At 58.3% G+C, this 16,086-nt stretch overlaps 1 protein-coding gene across 1 annotated transcript; it reads left to right on the top strand.

Annotated features, from left to right (window-relative positions):
- The first annotated feature begins 1,437 nt into the window (after window positions 1-1,437).
- LOC311512722 (sialoadhesin-like) lies at window positions 1,438-14,330 on the top strand. The gene is made up of 12 exons (XM_084614061.1): window positions 1,438-1,532; window positions 2,275-2,347; window positions 3,066-3,134; window positions 3,994-4,347; window positions 7,048-7,317; window positions 7,653-7,934; window positions 8,638-8,901; window positions 10,622-10,718; window positions 11,102-11,141; window positions 11,525-11,631; window positions 12,418-12,508; window positions 13,598-14,330. The coding sequence occupies exons 3-12, from the start codon at window positions 3,095-3,097 to the stop codon at window positions 13,691-13,693; spliced, it is 1,641 nt and encodes a 546-aa protein (XP_084470187.1). The 5' UTR covers window positions 1,438-1,532; window positions 2,275-2,347; window positions 3,066-3,094; the 3' UTR covers window positions 13,694-14,330.
- The last annotated feature ends 1,756 nt before the right edge of the window (window positions 14,331-16,086 follow it).

The raw sequence follows: 16,086 nt of genomic DNA on the forward strand, positions 1-16,086 counted from the left end.
CAATCCCCATAAAGCTGGTGGATATTCCAACACTTAGATTCACCAAGCCAGCATAAAACAGCTTCTTTATTACCTCACGGGTTACTCAGCCATCCAAACAACACAGTTCCCTTGAAGTGACCCAGCCTCAGGCCTCCATCCAGGTACCCACGTCAAATATGACAAACATTTCTGTAAATCGCATTTCATCGTATAAAAGAACAGGTTCTACCAACCTCCAAAGGATCGGACGCATCACCTCCCAGGTTAAGGAATGTTTCAGATCTTACCCAAATACACGCTCCCGCCAATTCTCATCAACTAAACTAAAATTTATTAAAAAACAAGAGAGAGAGTCTGGTTAAAAGATCCATATACAGACAGACCTGAGTTCAATTCCTTTGGGTGCAGATTCAGAGCAGAGATGCTGAGCTTTGTAGCTGCAAAGTGTTTTTTCAGAAATAGTTCATAGTCCAATGTCCAAATCTCACATTCAGGGTGCACCAGCATAACTGGGACCTCAATCTTGCGACTCAAACTTCCCCTGAAGAAGCTTAAGCAGCTCTGAGATGACGGAATCAGGACCCAAGGATCTTTTATACAATTTCATGTCCTCTTTGACAAGTTGTCCAGCCCTGGTATGGGGCCATATCCCCACGGCTTCCTCCCTGGAGACACTATCTTCCTGTAGCCCTCCCCAGACTCAGTCCTTACTCAGCATCACAGTGTGAGAGGGAGCCCAGGCTGGTAAGCCAGAGAGCTCAGCGGTACCCCAGTTCCATGTTGCACCCCAGGGAACCACTCACAGTGGCTGGGAGTCAGGACTCCTGGGTTCTATTCTTGGTTCTGCCCCTTTGCCCATGGGGGATGGGGACCCTCCTCTCGCGCCAAGGGCTGAGCGGCTCCTCAGATGCTTTGAGATCCCAGCTGGCCAGCTCTAGAAAAGGACCGAGCCTCATCCCTTCACCAGGGTCTCTCCGAGCGTGGGTGTCGTGGTCCTTCGAACTCTGACCCAGCGGGCCCGTTTGGCCTGTGGCTGGGGAGTCTCTGGGGCTGGACGGGGTTAAAAGGAACAGGCAACACCACACACCCCCCGTTGTCACCAGCGCTGGGGCTGAGCTTTCGCAATTTCCAGAGAAAGGGGAAGTTTCTCTGCGGCAGCCAGACAAAGTGAAAGGCTCCCACGGGAAAAATGGTGCTTGGAGCCAGAACCCCTGAGTCCCGACTCTCAGCCCCCTGCTCTAACCACTAGACCCCACGCCCCTCCCCCAGCTGGGGATAAAAACCAGAAGTCCTGAGTCTCAGTCACTGTAACCACTGGACCTTATTGCTACCAAACCAGCAAGTACATTGCCTTTAAAGGCAGGGAACACACGATCACAGTTCCCTTTCCTCCCCTGAGCCACCAGCCACTCATGTTGCCTGGGGCTATTGCCACACATGTAGATGAAGATAATTCCTTTTTACCTGCCCCCAACCTCCCTGCTCTCCCGCTAGTGTCAGCGGTGGGATCAGACTGGAGACCCAGCCACTAACCCAGGCCCAGAGCCCAGGTAGGAGACGCTTTTCCTTGTTTGGGGGCAAAAAGCCAGAGTTGGGGAGAATGTTTCTTCGAATCTCTAAATGCCTAAAAGGAGATTAAATGGTGAGAGTTTCTTATGGGAGGGGCCGCAGCTGAGATCGGGGCCTGGTGAGGCAGCGAGAGACAGTCCCTGCCCCAAAGAAATTACAATTAAAATAGACAATAGGTGAGAGAGAAAACTGAGGCACAGGGAGGAGCAGTGACTGGCCCGCTATTGTATGGTGGGTCCATGACAGATCTAGGAGAAGAACCTGGGGCTCTGTGTCCCACTGGTGTGCTCCAGCCACTGGGCCACACTGTCACTGGGGGTGGCAATGAAAATACACTGGGGGCTTCCCAAGCACAGCGTGAGAGCCAGTCTCTGCCCGACGCGCTCACGGTGTAAGATATGGGGACTGAACACGACTGGGCAACATTACCCGGCGCTGTTAAACACCTGTCGTGCGCTACCCCAGAGCAGGCTGCATTTGACTGTTCGTGAAGGTATCACTGAAGGTGTTTGAGATCTTTTGGGGGAGCCCATGCTAGACTGATCAACTGTTCAGAGAGGGAGCATCATGTTTGGGACAGAACTGGGGCCTGGGAACCAGGACTCCTGGGTTCTATCTCAGCTCTGGGAGCAGGGTGGGGGCTAGTGGGTTAAAGGAGGGGAAGCTGGGAGCCAGGACTCCTGGGTTCTAGTTCCAACTCTGAAAAGGGAAATTTATTTTCAGGCACACCCGGGCCCTCAGACCCTTGCTGGCCAGTTGCACCGTGACCCAGAGGGAACGTTCTCGGAGCGGTTGGGTAACATCAGATAGTGGCTCTGCCCAGGCTGGGGTCACAGATACACACAGACGGGCCCCGATAAACAATCCAGCTATCGGAGACGAAGCAGCAAAGAAAGCGCTAGGGGGTGTGGAGCTGCAGGACGGGCCGGGGGGCTGTGTAGGGGGCTCTCCCCTCGCAGTCAGGGCTGATCTCTGTATCTGGGGCTTTGCTGTTCCCCGCTGAAACACTGAACCCCGACCCTGCCCCCTTGTGCCTGTGATATCCTTTCCCAACATGGCTCTATCCCAAGGGGTCAGAATGTCCCCCTGGGGTCCCTGCCACACCCCAAAGTGCTTTGTTCTATTCCACCTCTCTGACTCTCCCTGCACATGTCGGCTCCATTTCGGAACCGTCCTCCAGTCCTGCCCTAAAAATGCCCTCTGCGTTGCTGTGAGCTGCCAAACAGCCACTCGCCCCTCCCCAGAGGTGGCTGCATTTCACCCCTGAGGCCATAAGCCCAGCACACATGGCCCGCTAGGCACATAGGGAGAGAAATGTAACCAGTCCTTGCTCCGCCGGGCCAATCTCTGGGCTTTATTCCCTTCTGGTTAGGAAGTTCTTTTACAAAGGGCTCTAGGTGTAAAATACCTGGTGAGGCAGCTGATCCCGCGGCCGGACGCCGTCGCCCGGTGCAGACGAGCTGTCACCCAGAAATGCTGCAGGTGAATCATTCCCAGCCCCTTTCCCCTCCCAGGCCGGCTGAGCGCGCTGCCCTGGACGGAGATGGCCTTGGTGCTGGTCCCTGCCTTTTGCCTCCTGAGCGGTGAGTAATTCACACAGACGCCACGCGCTGCCAGCCAGGGGACCGGTGGGGACCGTTTCCCCAGCCCTGGGATTGCGTCTACACTGACGGGAGGGTGCTCAGAATCGGGTTCCATCGCAGGGAAGTCCCAGCCACTCGCACCAGCGGCTCCAGTTCAAGCCTAGGGGGCGTCTGGCCTTGAACCAAAGTTGGCAACCCTAAGCTGACCCCTCACCAGTGGGGCTTGTCCTGCCCTCAGGGCCTCTGGCCCAAGGGCCAGACACCAGGTATGGGCGGTTGGGGGAGGGCGTGGGGGGCCGAACTGAGCGGGGATGAGGGGAGCACTGAGGGGCAATATGGGGACCTGAATTGAGGGGGGATGGGGAGGTGAACTGAGGGTGGCTGGACTGAAGGGGGTGGCCAGGGAAAGTGAACTGAGCAGGGTTTTAGGGGGACTGAACTGAGCAGGGGTGAACTAATGGGATGCAGAGAACGGACTAAACAGAAGCGGGGCTGGGCAGATGTGGGGAGGGGGTCAGCCTGGACTGATGGGAGAACTCGGGGGGACAGGCGTGATTTGGGGGCCTGGTGTGATTAATTGCTGGGCAGGGGATGGGCTGATGTTGGGCTGGGGGGCACCTCCAAACTCTCCTTCCCCAATTCACAGGGGAGCGCTGGCCGGGCTCTCTGTCACCCCCAAGCCAGGAGTGGGCGGGGGGCTCAGGCAGCCCCACAACACAACATCCCCGACTGTGTTTTACAGCCCCTGCTTTGGGGGGCTGAGCTGATGCTGGGTTCTCCCGGCGGGATCCGTGCGGGCGGGTTCCCCAACTCGCTGGGGCTGGGCGCCGGCCTGATCCCCGATTCCTGTCCCCGGCAGGCGCCTACGCCCAGGAGTGGAGCGTGAGACTCGCACCAGGGCCCCTGGCTGGAGGGACCGGCTCGTGTGTGACCATCCCCTGCTCCTTCACCTACCCCGCGGGGTGGACGGTCTGGGCCGTGAGCTGGACACGGGAGAAGGATCTAACCGTCTATCACTCGGACGAGGCTCCTGTCCACACGGACTTCAAGGGGCGCGCCCGCTATCTGGGGGACCTGCAGCACGACTGCTCCCTGCGGGTGTCGGGGCTGCGCCCCAGCGATCAGGGCACCTACCGCTTCCGCTTCCATGCAGCGGGCGATGGCAGGACGGACACGTGGGGGAGTGAGCCAGGACAGCGGCTCCGTGTCTCCGGTAACCAGGTTCCGTCCAGCACCCCCGGGTCCAGGCAGGGCCCGAGGAGAACCGCAGCGAGGGCCCCACACGCCAGCGCGGACACCCCGAGCAGGGCTCGTCCCCTCCAGCAGGGGGCAGCACCGGGACACGGACAGGCGCGAGCCCGGGGGCCCGGCTCCAGCAACGTGCGGGGCCCGGTCTCTCCCCCCGCCCCCACCTGCCGCCCCCCCGAGTGTCCCCCGGCCTCCCCTGCAGCTCCTGCCTCGGGGTCCTAGCGCGCCCCCCCGGCTCCCAGCCCCCCTTGCCGGGACAGGCGGACCCTGAGCCTGCCCTTCCCCCGCAGACACTTTCATTTTCCAGCGGGACCCTCCGCTAGCACAGGCAGAGCGAGCGGGAGGCTCCCGGAGCAGCTCCCCGGCAGAGGGCAGGGGCAGCACAGGGCCGTGTGGGCAGGGACGGCTGAACTGCCGGCAATTGGGAGCCTGAGGGGCGGCGGGTGCACAGGGAACTTAGGGGAGCTGATGGGGGGGCTGTCGGCCCACCCTGGCCCCACCAGTTCGCTCCAAGGGGCTGCTCTTTCTGCAGGCAGTGGGCAAAGCCGGCGGCTGCCAAACAACCCGACAAGGGAGCATTGGGCAACTTTAAACCAGCATGTTCTCGAATTCGGAGCTTCTCAAACTGTGGTCCGTGGACCACCAGTGGTCCGCGAGCTCCATTCAGGTGGTCCGCGGCTAGTTCCCTCTCAGGTGCACTCCTGGGTGACCGCACAGGAGAGAACGAGGGGCCACCCCCTCATTAGTGGAGCTGCGCAGGCCTGGCTCCGCTAATTAGGTGCGTGGACCCTGGACAAGATGCACACGTAAGGGGAGGTGGTGGCCTTGGGGGGAATAGGGGGTTGGTAGGAGGGGGCAGTGGTGTGAGAAGAGGGGGTGGGGGGAATTTGGGACGTGCAGGGCTACGGTGGCCAGAGAAAGAGGCTCCAGGGCTGCGGCTGCTGCAGAGAGACCCCCTTCCTTCCCAGCTTCAGCTCTGTGGCTGCTGTGGCAGGGGAGAGACCCCCCCTCCTTTCCAGCCAGAGCTCAGGGGCTGCTGCAGTGGGGGAGAGAGGGAGAGACCCCCCCCTCCACTGCTTCCCAGCCCCAGCTTGGGGGCTGCTGCGGTGGGGGAGAGAGGGAGAGACCCCCCCTCCACTCCTTCCCAGCCCCAGCTTGGGGGCTGCTGCAGTGGGGGAGAGAGGGCACATCCATCCCATTAGAAAGGTTAAGACGACTGATATTAAAATATGAGTTGTGTGCTTTTATGTGTAGAAGAAAAAAAGTTCATTATTATTTAGGGTTTTTTTATTATAGCACTTTTACCCGAAGTGCTTTACAATGGTTAGTTAATGATACAAACAACATTTGGAAAGATCATTAAGTGGTCCACCGAGACCCTCAGGAATTCTCAAGTGGTCCACGGAAAAACAAGTTGGAGACCCCTGCTCTGACTGATCAGCAAGGAAACAACAAAACAAGGTTAACCGGGAGGACTTTAAGTGAGGACTTACTGTAGATTGGCTTACAAGGGGGGAGGGGCCGGGGGAGGGAGGGCTTGGACCTGTTCTCGGCACCACCAAAAATTATACAAACCAGCCGCCCCTACACACACCCACCCACCATTTCTGCCTTCCTCTGAAATGGAAGTGCTTAGAGCTGGGAGTCAGGACTCCTGGGTTCTCTCTCCAGCTCTTGGGGAAGGGGGGGGGGAGTGGTTAGCGCAGCGGGGACTTGTGGGTCAGACTCTCAGGCTGTTGTCGGATCCTTGTCCCCGTCCCTCTGTCTAACCCTTGGCCTGCGCTGAAGAGCCGCTGGGACTGATCCTGCAGCCAGCATAACGCAGCAGGCGTGAGGGGCTCTCAGGTGGAGACTATAGTGGGACTGGGACCCTGCAGGACTCCCCCCGAACAGCGGGAGTGGGTAAAATGAGCTTTGTTGGGGGTGGGCAAAAAACCAGGCTGCATTAATTGGCGGGAAAACACTAAATCTCATAAATGTACCAAGAGTCGGCGACTGGGGAAATAGCTAAATATTTTGTTTCAGCTTCTCTTTCCTCTCCATGTTTATCTCCCTCGCTCCAAACCTGGGGAAATGCACCCGCCCAAGTCAGGTCAGACCCATTCTGGGATAACAGGAGTTGAAGTGTGTTTCTACCTGGTTCAAGCAAGATTTGTTTTATTCTTTCAGTGTAAAAATTGTCTCTGAATCCCGTTGGTACAGATCAGACCGTCACCCACCGGTTTCTGTCTGGTGGTTGATTGGTTTAGCAGCCTGGGGGAATCTGTCTCTCTTGTCGGATTTGCGGGATTTAAGGTTTTTGTGGCTGGGAGGGGGATGAAAATGCAAAAACCATAGCAGGGCACTTGAATAACAGGAACGGGACAGAATTAAAAACAATCCCGCTTAGGGCTCCAGTCTGAGGCCCGACGTGTGGTGCCCCCCGCTGGCGGCTGCGCCCCCTCCGGGCAGACCCAGCGCTCCCCGTATCTCAGGGGAACTTTTGCTGCTCTCCCTCCTGGCCACGAGCCCTCATTGCCGGAGCCCGCCGAGCTCCCAGGCTGGGCCATGCCCACACCCTGGGGGCTGCTCCCCGCTCTGCAGCCAGGCCGTGACCCCTGGGAGCGCTGCCAGCCCCAGGGCCCCAGCAGGGTTCAATGGCTCCTGACTCCTCCTCTCCTCACAGACGATCTGTGCCAGCCCTCCCTGGGGCGCCGAACACAACCGGGACCCTCCCTCACCTGCTCCGTGGGGGCAACCTGCCCCCATCCCCCCTCGTGGTACGACCGAGATGGCGCACGGCAGAGCCCAGGACAAACCCCTGGGCAGAGCCCAGGACAAACGACCAAGCTGCGAATATCCCCATCCCAGCTGGACCCCGGTGCGGCGCTGAGATGCCAGGTGGATGGATACAGGGATGAGTGTGACTCTGACCAAACCCAGCCCCTGGGGACAGGTGAGGTCTGCTTCTACACATGGCATGGTTAGAGGAGGGGGGGCGGGAGCCAGGACACCTGGGTTCTATCCCTGACATGCGGGGAGGAGGGACGACTGGTTGGAGTCGGGAACCAGGATTCCTGGCTTCTATCCCCAGTTCAGGGAGGGGGGTGGTCTAGTGTGCTAAAGTGGGGGAGACTCGGTGCCAGGACTCCTGGGTTCTTTCCCCAGCTCAAAAACTCTCACCTGGCTTTACCAAATATTCTTGCCCGTGGCACTGGACAGGGAAGGACCTGCCCCTTTGTTCAGTCCCGGGGCCCCGCTGACAAACTCTCTCCCAACTTTCGCCCTCAGTTACCCGCAACGTGCCCAGGGTCGAGGTTTCGTGGCCGGCACGGAAGGCAGCACTAAGGGAAGGCGACGGTTTTACCCTGCGCTGCCAGGCTGCTCCCCTGTGGCTCATCGCCAGGTACGTCTGGTCCCGCGGGGACGTGTGGCTGCCAGAAACCAGGCAGGATTTACGTGTTGAGAAGGCAGCTGTCTCCGACGGAGGGAGCTACGCGTGCGGGGTCTGGGTGTCCGGCCCCGGCTGGGGGTATCTGAGCCTCTCTGCGAGGGAATCGGTCGAAGTTCAGCGTAAGCAGCGAGGAGGGCTGACGAGAGCCTCCTCCCTTGCACCCCCGATACTCCCCACACGGCCTCCTGGAGCAGCCTCGTGTGACCTCATCTCATCCCCCCTGCTTTGCCCCTGCCTCATATTCCGCCCCCGCCTCCTAATAACCGGGTTTGCTCAACCCAGTGCTGCTGGCTCTGGGCTGGGCCTCCTGCTCCTCTGCATCGCTCCCGTGGCTGGGCCCAGCGGAGACAAATTCAGATTGTGTCCCCCCTGCCCACCTGTCCCGGAGCCCCATTCCACACTGAGCTCGACCCCGTCCCCTCCCACCTTCCCGGGTGTCCAGCCGCCTCTGTGCCAGGCCCTGCCCCTCCATCTGCCTTGTGTCCCCGGACCCCTCTGGGACAGTCTCTGCCCCCCTCCGCCCCCAGCTGCCCCTGACCCCCAGCCCCATATGGACCACGCCCGTACCACCCCTCACCTTCTCCAGGCGCCCAGCTTGCTTTGGGCCAGACCCTCTCCCCCGCAACTGCCCTGTACTCCCAGACCTTTCTGGGGGACTCCTCCCCCATATCCCCATGCCGCCCTGCCTGTTCTCGCCCCCTGGAGCCACATGGGCCAGGCCTGCCCCTCACCCCCTGCCCTGGATCCCTTCCCCCCTCTGGGCCAGGTCCCCCCACTCTGTCTCTCTCCGTTCACGTCCCGTGTCTCCATCTCGCCCCCCAGATGCCCCCACAGGTGTCCATGTTACGGCAGCGCCGGACACCAGCCCGCAGGAAGGGGCATCGGTGACGCTAACGTGCAGTTACACCAGGAGCCTCCCCGCCCCCAACTCCTACACCTGGTACCGGGGCGGCCAGCAGCTGGGGGGATCCCAGCAGGAAATGGTGTTGAAGAGCATCACGGCGGAGCAGGCTGGGGAGTATCGCTGCCAGGCCGACAATGGGATCGGCCAGTCCCCGTCCCCCCCCATCAACATCACCGTCCTCTGTAAGTGCCGGGGACGTGAGAAAAGAGACCTCCGGGGTGGGGGAGGGGCTGGGATTGTGCCTTTGTGCCGTAGGCCCAGCGGGGGAGGGTCATTGTGGCGATCGCGGTGGATCACGAGCTCACCAGGAGCTCCCAGCACCACGGAAGCCAGCAGGTCTAGCGCCATCCTGGGGTGCAGGGACAGGGCAATCTGGAATCGAGCAGAGAGGGGATTTTACCTCTGGATCTCGCCCTGGTGCAACCCCGTCTGGGATCCTGTGCCCAGTTCTGGGGCCCGCACTCCCAGGAGTTGGTGATCAGCTGGGGAGGGGTCAGAGAAGAGCCATGAGAAGGAGTCAGGGGTTGGAAAACCTGCCCTAGGGTGAGAGACTCCAGGAGCTCCGTCTGTTTAGCTGAACCAAGGGAAGGGGAAGGGGTGACGTGAGCCCCGTCTGCAAGATCCTACGCGGAGAAGAGAACATTGATAATGGGCCTGGCGGCTGAGCAGACAGAGATCCAGGGGCTGGAAGCTGAAGCTAGACAAATTCAGACTGGCATTAAGGTGCAAATGTTGAACAGGAAGGAGAATTTGCCATTGAAAGAATGATCTCCAGACGTGGTGGATTCTTCATCCCAGGGAATGTTTAAATCACTCTGGGATGTTTTGCTAAAGGATCGGCTCTCGTTCAAACGGGAATGAATTCAGGGGAGTCTTGAGGCCTGTGTCACCCAGCTGGTCCTTCTGCCCTTAGATTCTATGGATCATCCTTCCCTTGGCCCATCGCTGCCATTGCCAGAGGTGTCGGGGAGGCTGTCTGTGATTCCTTCAGCCCTTTAATGAAACAGGCAGGGGCTGGACTACATCTCCCATGATGCATCACAGCCACGAATTCCAATGAAGCGCCCCTCCCCGCACCAAGAGGGGACCAGGTGGTGCATCATAGGAGATGTAGTTCAGCCGGACAGCCTGGCCGACAGAGGAGACTGAGAACGTGAGGCACAGGAACTGCAAATCCCATGATGCGCCACACCGAAGGACTCCTATGACTCACGTGGAATGATGGGATTTTATGAGATCTTGGTTTTCATTTTAAAAAAAACAAAATTTCTAGTAGAGGTGGCCAGGAAATGGGTTTTTTTTTCCCAAGTGGGAAAGATCCACTTTTCATAGAAATGTCAAAAAACGAAATATTTCAATTGAAAATGGCCTGATGGGCGTTGTAGTTTGAGTGCCTTGTGCTTCCTTTCCCTTCTGTGGGCCAGGATCTGTAGCCAGACTATATCTCCCATGATGCACCTTGGCGTAGGATTCCTGTGATGCACGCCCTTCCCCCACCAAGAGAGGGGCTGGTGGGGCATCATGAGAGATGTAGTCCAGAGAGACACCTTGGCCTATAGTGGAGAATGAGGATACAAGGCTCTGAAACTGCATCTCCCAGGATGCACCCTGGCTATGGATTCCTATGAGGCACCCTTCCCATCACCAAGAGGGGAGATAGTGGAGCATCATGGGAAATGTCATCCAGCTGGGCAGCACAGCCTATAGAGGGGGCTGGGGGCGCTGGGACGGGAGGGCTTCGCGTCTGAGCATCAGGTCTGCTGACTCCAAAGCCACCACGTGTACTAATCCAGCCCCATGCAGCCTCACTGTGGGCTTGTTACCCGGCTGCCGTCCCTCAGCAAATGGGGTTCGAAAATCTGCTGCAGGGTTGATCCAAGAACCCTCCTTTCCCCTTTCCAGCCACCCCCCGTGTTTGGGCTCCCGCCTACATCCTGGGACCTGCAGTTGCACTCGTCCTGCTGCTGCTGGTGGGGCTGGTCGGCGTCATAGTGTGGAGGTATTTGCGCTTGCTTTGCAAACCGGTGATATCCGCGTCTTGGGTCGTCTGGCCATCCCCAGCTCCTCCCGCCTGGCCTTTGCCGGAGAACCCCGCAATCCGGGAATGAGAATTGCAGAGCCAGTTCGGGTGCACGGAAACCCAGTCAGGGGGAGGTGATTGAATGGTGGTGGTTGAGTCCCACACAGATACCTGACACCCGCAGGGGCCTGGGAAGGGCTGGGTGGCCTCCTGCTTACACGGCTGGGCTGGTGGTCAGGGGAGCAGGGGTCAAGCCCAGGCAGGAGGTTCTATTGTGTGGGATCCTTTGTCCTGTTCCTTCCCCTCCTGAACTGAAGCAGATGTCGTTTTGCTTCTGAGCTGTTGGTCTCCTTTATTTGTAGGAAGAGGCGGAGCAAACGCCAGGGGCTGAGCCGCGATCCGGTAAGTGCATCTATGGGGCTGGGAGCCAGGACACCTGGGTTCTTTCCCTAGCTCTGGGAGGGGAGTGGGGTCTAGTGGGCGAGAGCAAGAGGTGCTGGGAGCCAGGACGCCTGGGTTCTATCCCCAGCTCTGTTGCTGACTCGCTGCATGACTTTAGATGAGCTCTGTCCCTCAGTTTACCCCTCCATAAAAGAGGATTATAAAATTCCTCTCCTTGTCCCCTTCCCATCCCCGTCCCCGAGCAGGACAGAAGGTCTTTCCAATCCCCTGGGTAGTTTATCGTGGTGGTGGGGGGGGGTCTGTGTGCATTTTCCTTTGTTGTTAGACATCACCGAGCAGTCCCAGAGCCGTGGCTCGCGGCCTCACTTCTCCCTGCCTTGCAGGACCAGCCGGGCCCGGGGGAGACCCCGATGTCTGAACGCATCTATGAGAACACCCAGCACTATGGCATGGGGAAGCCAGCCCGCCTGGCCCCACCCGCAGCCCCCAGGTAACAGCCGGGCCTGGCTCTGAGCTACTGTGTAGGGGCTCGGTGTGGGGCGGTGCCCACATGTTAGGAGAGCGTGGCCAAGGCTGAGCTTGATACGCCTCCTGCTGGGGTGTAGGTCAGTTTGTGTGTGTCCCTGGCGCCCCCTGCTGGAGGGATGAGCCCTGTTTGGGGCAGGGGCTGGATCGGAGCCAGCACTCCCTCGACAGGGGTCCACAACCATTTTCTGTTGCTCCCTCCCTTACCCATAATGGAAACTGTCCGTCCCCACCCCCATCCCCTGCCGGGAGTGGGGTCAGAACTGCAGTCGGGAGCTGGGCTTGGGACCAGGGCTGGAGCTGCGGCTGGGGCAGAGTGGGGCTGGGTGGTGCTCCCTCCCTGCCCCCCATGGGGGCTGGCCTGGCTGCACTGCCCCAAAAGTTCCTCCAGGCCCTCCTAGGGTGGTGTGCCCCACAGTTTGGGGACCGCTGCTCCAGAAGGGAAAGGCCCCTTCTTTGCCCTCCTCCCTCCCGAGGAAGCCAGTCCCCCACTCCGGGGCTGGACTGGAGCCAGTGTCCCCTAGAGGGGAAAGGCCCCATTTCCCATTCCCCAAATCCATGACTCATGTCTGGTCTGGGGTGCTTTAGCCCAGGGGTCCACCCCCAGCCACTGACCCACAGGGGTTGTACGCTGTTGACTGACGCAGCCTGACCAATCCCCAGCCACGGCGCTGCAGCCGACCCAACACTAGCCACCCAAATGCCCTCGCGCCATCCCCAGCCCCCATAACGTTCTCTCTTTCCGTGGCAGCGCGCCCAACGAGGTGTGCCCGGGCTCTCCGGATAGCACCGGGGAATCCCACATCTACAGCCAGCCCATGAACACTGGCAAAGTACCACAGGTGAGAGACTCATTCCTCTGTGTATACGCGGCCTGGGTCTCCGAGGTTCTGTCCCCGGCTCCAGGAGTAGAGTGGGATCCAGTGGTTAGAGCAGGGGGGCTGGGAGCATGGACTCCTGATTTCTATCCCTGGCTCTGGGAGGGCAGTGGGGTCTAGTGGTTAGAGCAGGGGCAGGGGGCTGGGAGCCAGGACTCCTGATTTCTATCCCTGGCTCTGGGAGGGCAGTGGGTTCCAGTTGTTAGAGCGGGGGCAGGGGGCTGGGAGCCAGGTCTCCTGGGCTCTGTCCCGGCTCTGCCCCCTGTGAGATCAGCTCCCAGCAGCAGCAAGACCAGGCTGGGCTGGGCGCTCTGGGTCAGGGTGAGCACAGCTGCGGGGCAGGGCAGGGGGCATCGCCCAGCAGCTGGAGGGCAGAGCGGTGGGCGGGACGCTGAGTGACGGGGCTGGGGGGGTGACATGAAGAGGCGAGCACCATGCTGGGGGGCCTCTGTGTCGCCGGGGGCAGCGGGACAAGCCCTGGGCAGCTGGCGTGTGCAGCAATATCTCGTCCACCGGCTGGGACAGGGAATGGGGCCTGGGGCCTTTCCCCTGTAGGGGGGCCAGCTCTGATCCAACTGCTGGTGCCTGAGTAGCAGCATTGCCGTGAGCTGGTGGAGTTGCTCCATTCGATGGCAGGAGGAGCAGAGCTGTTACCCCCAAGGTGGAGCTAAAGGAGTTGCTCCATTACCCAGCAGCAGTGGTAGGGCTGTTATCCTCCATGTGTATCTCCATTATGGAGGTTACACCCTTAGCTGACGTGTTTTGTGTCGATATAAGGGGTCTCCAGAAGGCCCGACGTAATGATCATCAAGGCTAAAATTGTGGGGGGGAGGAGTTGTTTTTTAGGAGACAGCGTTGCCTAGTGGATAGAGCACTGGCCTGAAACACAGGACGCCTGGGTTCTCTTCCTGGCTCTTCCACCTGCCTGTTGGGTGACCTTGGCTAAGTCACTTCCCCATCCGGTGCCTCAGTTTCCCCAGCCGTGCTTTGAGCTCTGCTGATGTAAAGCTCCCCGTCAGAGTCGGGCATTGTCATTATTATTCTTTACCCTAGAGTGACCCAGATGAGGTCCACTACGCGGCCGTCCAGCTGCAGCCTCCCACCCGGAGAGCGGAGCCTACCTGCGAATATGCTGTTATTAAGCGCTAGGATCCAGCTGCGGCTCACCTGACACTTCCCCCTACGGCCGCCAGCCAGCTGCACATGCTTGCTGCTTGCGCCGGCTTCTCAGCTAGGGATCCCGCAAGGCGGCGGAGGGGCAATGAGGAGGCACAAGACAAAGAGATTTCCAAGGCCAGAAGGGGCCAGTTTCATCGGCTGTGTGACCCCCCACATTCAGAGGCGACCTCCAGTGGAATCCTGCATCCAGCTGCGCGGCCCCCCAGTCTCCGACGCACAGAGATCACTTGGGGAGGGGTCAGAGAAAAGCCAGGAGAATGACTCAAGGATTGGAAGACAGGCCAGAGTCAGACTCCGGGCGCTCAGTTTATCCAGCGTCACACGGAGGAGGTTGAGGGGTGACTCAGTCCCCTCTAGAAATATCCCCCCCGGGGAACAGAAATCTGGCGAGAGCGGGCCCTTCAATCTAGCAGGCCAAGATCCGGCGGGCGGGAAGTTGAAGCTAGACAAATTCAGACTGGAAATAAGGTGGGAATTTATAACAGGGAGGGGAATTAACCCTGGGAACAATCTACCCAGGGCTGAGGCGGGTTCTCCGTCAGGGATGCCACGTATCCGGTTTTCACCCGGACAGTCTGGGTTTCAGCTTGTGTGTCCAGACGCCATGTGACAACCCTGATGTCCGTTTTCTTTGATCTGGGGGGGGGAAAGATGTGAAGCAGGGGCGGGGCCTTGAGGGAAGAGGCGGAGCAGGGGCGTGGCTTTGGGGGAAGAGACAGGGCAGGAGCGGGGTCTTGGGGAGAAGAGGTGGAGCGGGGATGAGGCCTGGGGGCAGAGGCTGAGAAGGGGGCGGGGCCCTCAGGGAAGAGGCGGAGCACAAGGCGGGGCCTCGAGGGAAGAGGCAATGCAGGGGGTGGGGCTTTGGGGGTCCAGTTACCAGCCATTAGAAAGGTGGAAACCCTGTTCTCCATTGGTGGCAATTCTGCCCTCGAGATGGGATGTTTTGCTTCAAGGGCGGCTCTTGTTCAGCCACTGATGAATTCAGGGCAGCTCCACGGCCTCGGCGACACACGAGGCCAGGCTGGGTTATCTCCCCACCCCCATCTGAGCTCAGAATCTGGGAATTAGGCTCCAAATTCAGAGGTTTGCTGGATCTGGATTCTTAGAGGTGGCCCCGTAAATGGGGCATTCAAGGGGGTGGCACATGGATCGGAGGGTGGAGGGAAGCACTAAGGCACAGCTTCTGGAAGGCATTTTGGTGCCTGACTCCCCTGGGGCTTCAGCCCCACGGAAGGGCTGTTTCTGTCGCTTCCCATTGACTCAATAGACATCCCAGGCTTCAGCACGACGCAGACACAGCAGGCCTCTGCTGGACTCACCCTATAAAGCTTTAGCACTAAAACACAAAATGTCGACTGTCTTCTTGTAGCCGCGTGGCCCCGGGCCGTAAGAGAGACAAGGTGGGTGACAGAATCTATTTTTTCGGACCAACCAGTGTTGGTGGAAGGGCCCCACTTTGGAGCGTCTCCTTCGGTCTGGAGAAGGAAACTAGGGGAATCCAGGCGATGAAACAAATTGAATTCTTCCAAGCCTACATGTATTTATGCCATGCCAAGCATCAGTGAGAGATCAGCCTTATAACCAATAACCAATATCCACCCTTATTCTAAGCTAATGCACCGATTTCCTTATGGCGGATTCTAGGCCCAGTTGCCTCACCTCTTACTGAACACTTAGTAGTTCACTTAGTACGTTCACTTAGGATGTCCACAGGCTTGGAGGATTTGGTTTTTAGTGGTAAACGTCAATTTCACCGTACTCACACCAACCGCCAAAACATATTTCCACTGGTAATAATTGACATCGGCAGATGGGCCAAGTAAGAAACCTGTGGCTTGAGAACTTAGTGTTTGATTTTAGGGTATTTAGTTGGCTATTTTGACCAGGGGTGTTGACAATTCATGTTTTAAGAGTTGTAAAGTGTTCACTCTTTCAACCGCGACACATGCAGTCATGAAATAAGTATTGGCTGACACCCCTCCCCATAGTATCCTGCAATTAGGACAATTTAAATTGATTAAATTAGTTTAAAGGCCATAATTTTGTACAATTGTAAAAATTTTAAATCAATCAAAATCTGAAACATACTTAAAAATAAATATCAATATTGTCTGTTGAAATTAGGGCTGTCGATTAATAGCAGTTAACTCACACGATTAACTCAAAAATCAATTGCAATTAATTTAATCGCACTGTTAAACGATAGAATGCCTATTGAAATGTATTAAATATTGTTAGGGGGCTTATTCCTTCACCCACTTACTTCCCTGGTCCTTCTCGCATGAACAGAGAGCAACAATACCCGAAGTCCAAAGGTGCAAACAATTTGATGTTTATTGGGGTGAACTTCCAGCAAGCATGAT

Source organism: Lepidochelys olivacea, assembly GCF_965140295.1.
Source record: "Lepidochelys olivacea isolate rLepOli2 genome assembly, chromosome: 24".
Classification (NCBI taxonomy): Eukaryota; Metazoa; Chordata; order Testudines; family Cheloniidae; genus Lepidochelys; species Lepidochelys olivacea.

Coding starts and splice junctions, on each gene's coding strand:
- LOC311512722 (XM_084614061.1), top strand. CDS start 3,095: ATGGCCTTGGTGCTGGTCCCTGCCTTTTGCCTCCTGAGCG. Junction 10,719..11,101: donor GTCGGCGTCATAGTGTGGAG/GTATTTGCGCTT, acceptor CTTTATTTGTAG/GAAGAGGCGGAGCAAACGCC. Junction 12,509..13,597: donor ACACTGGCAAAGTACCACAG/GTGAGAGACTCA, acceptor TCTTTACCCTAG/AGTGACCCAGATGAGGTCCA.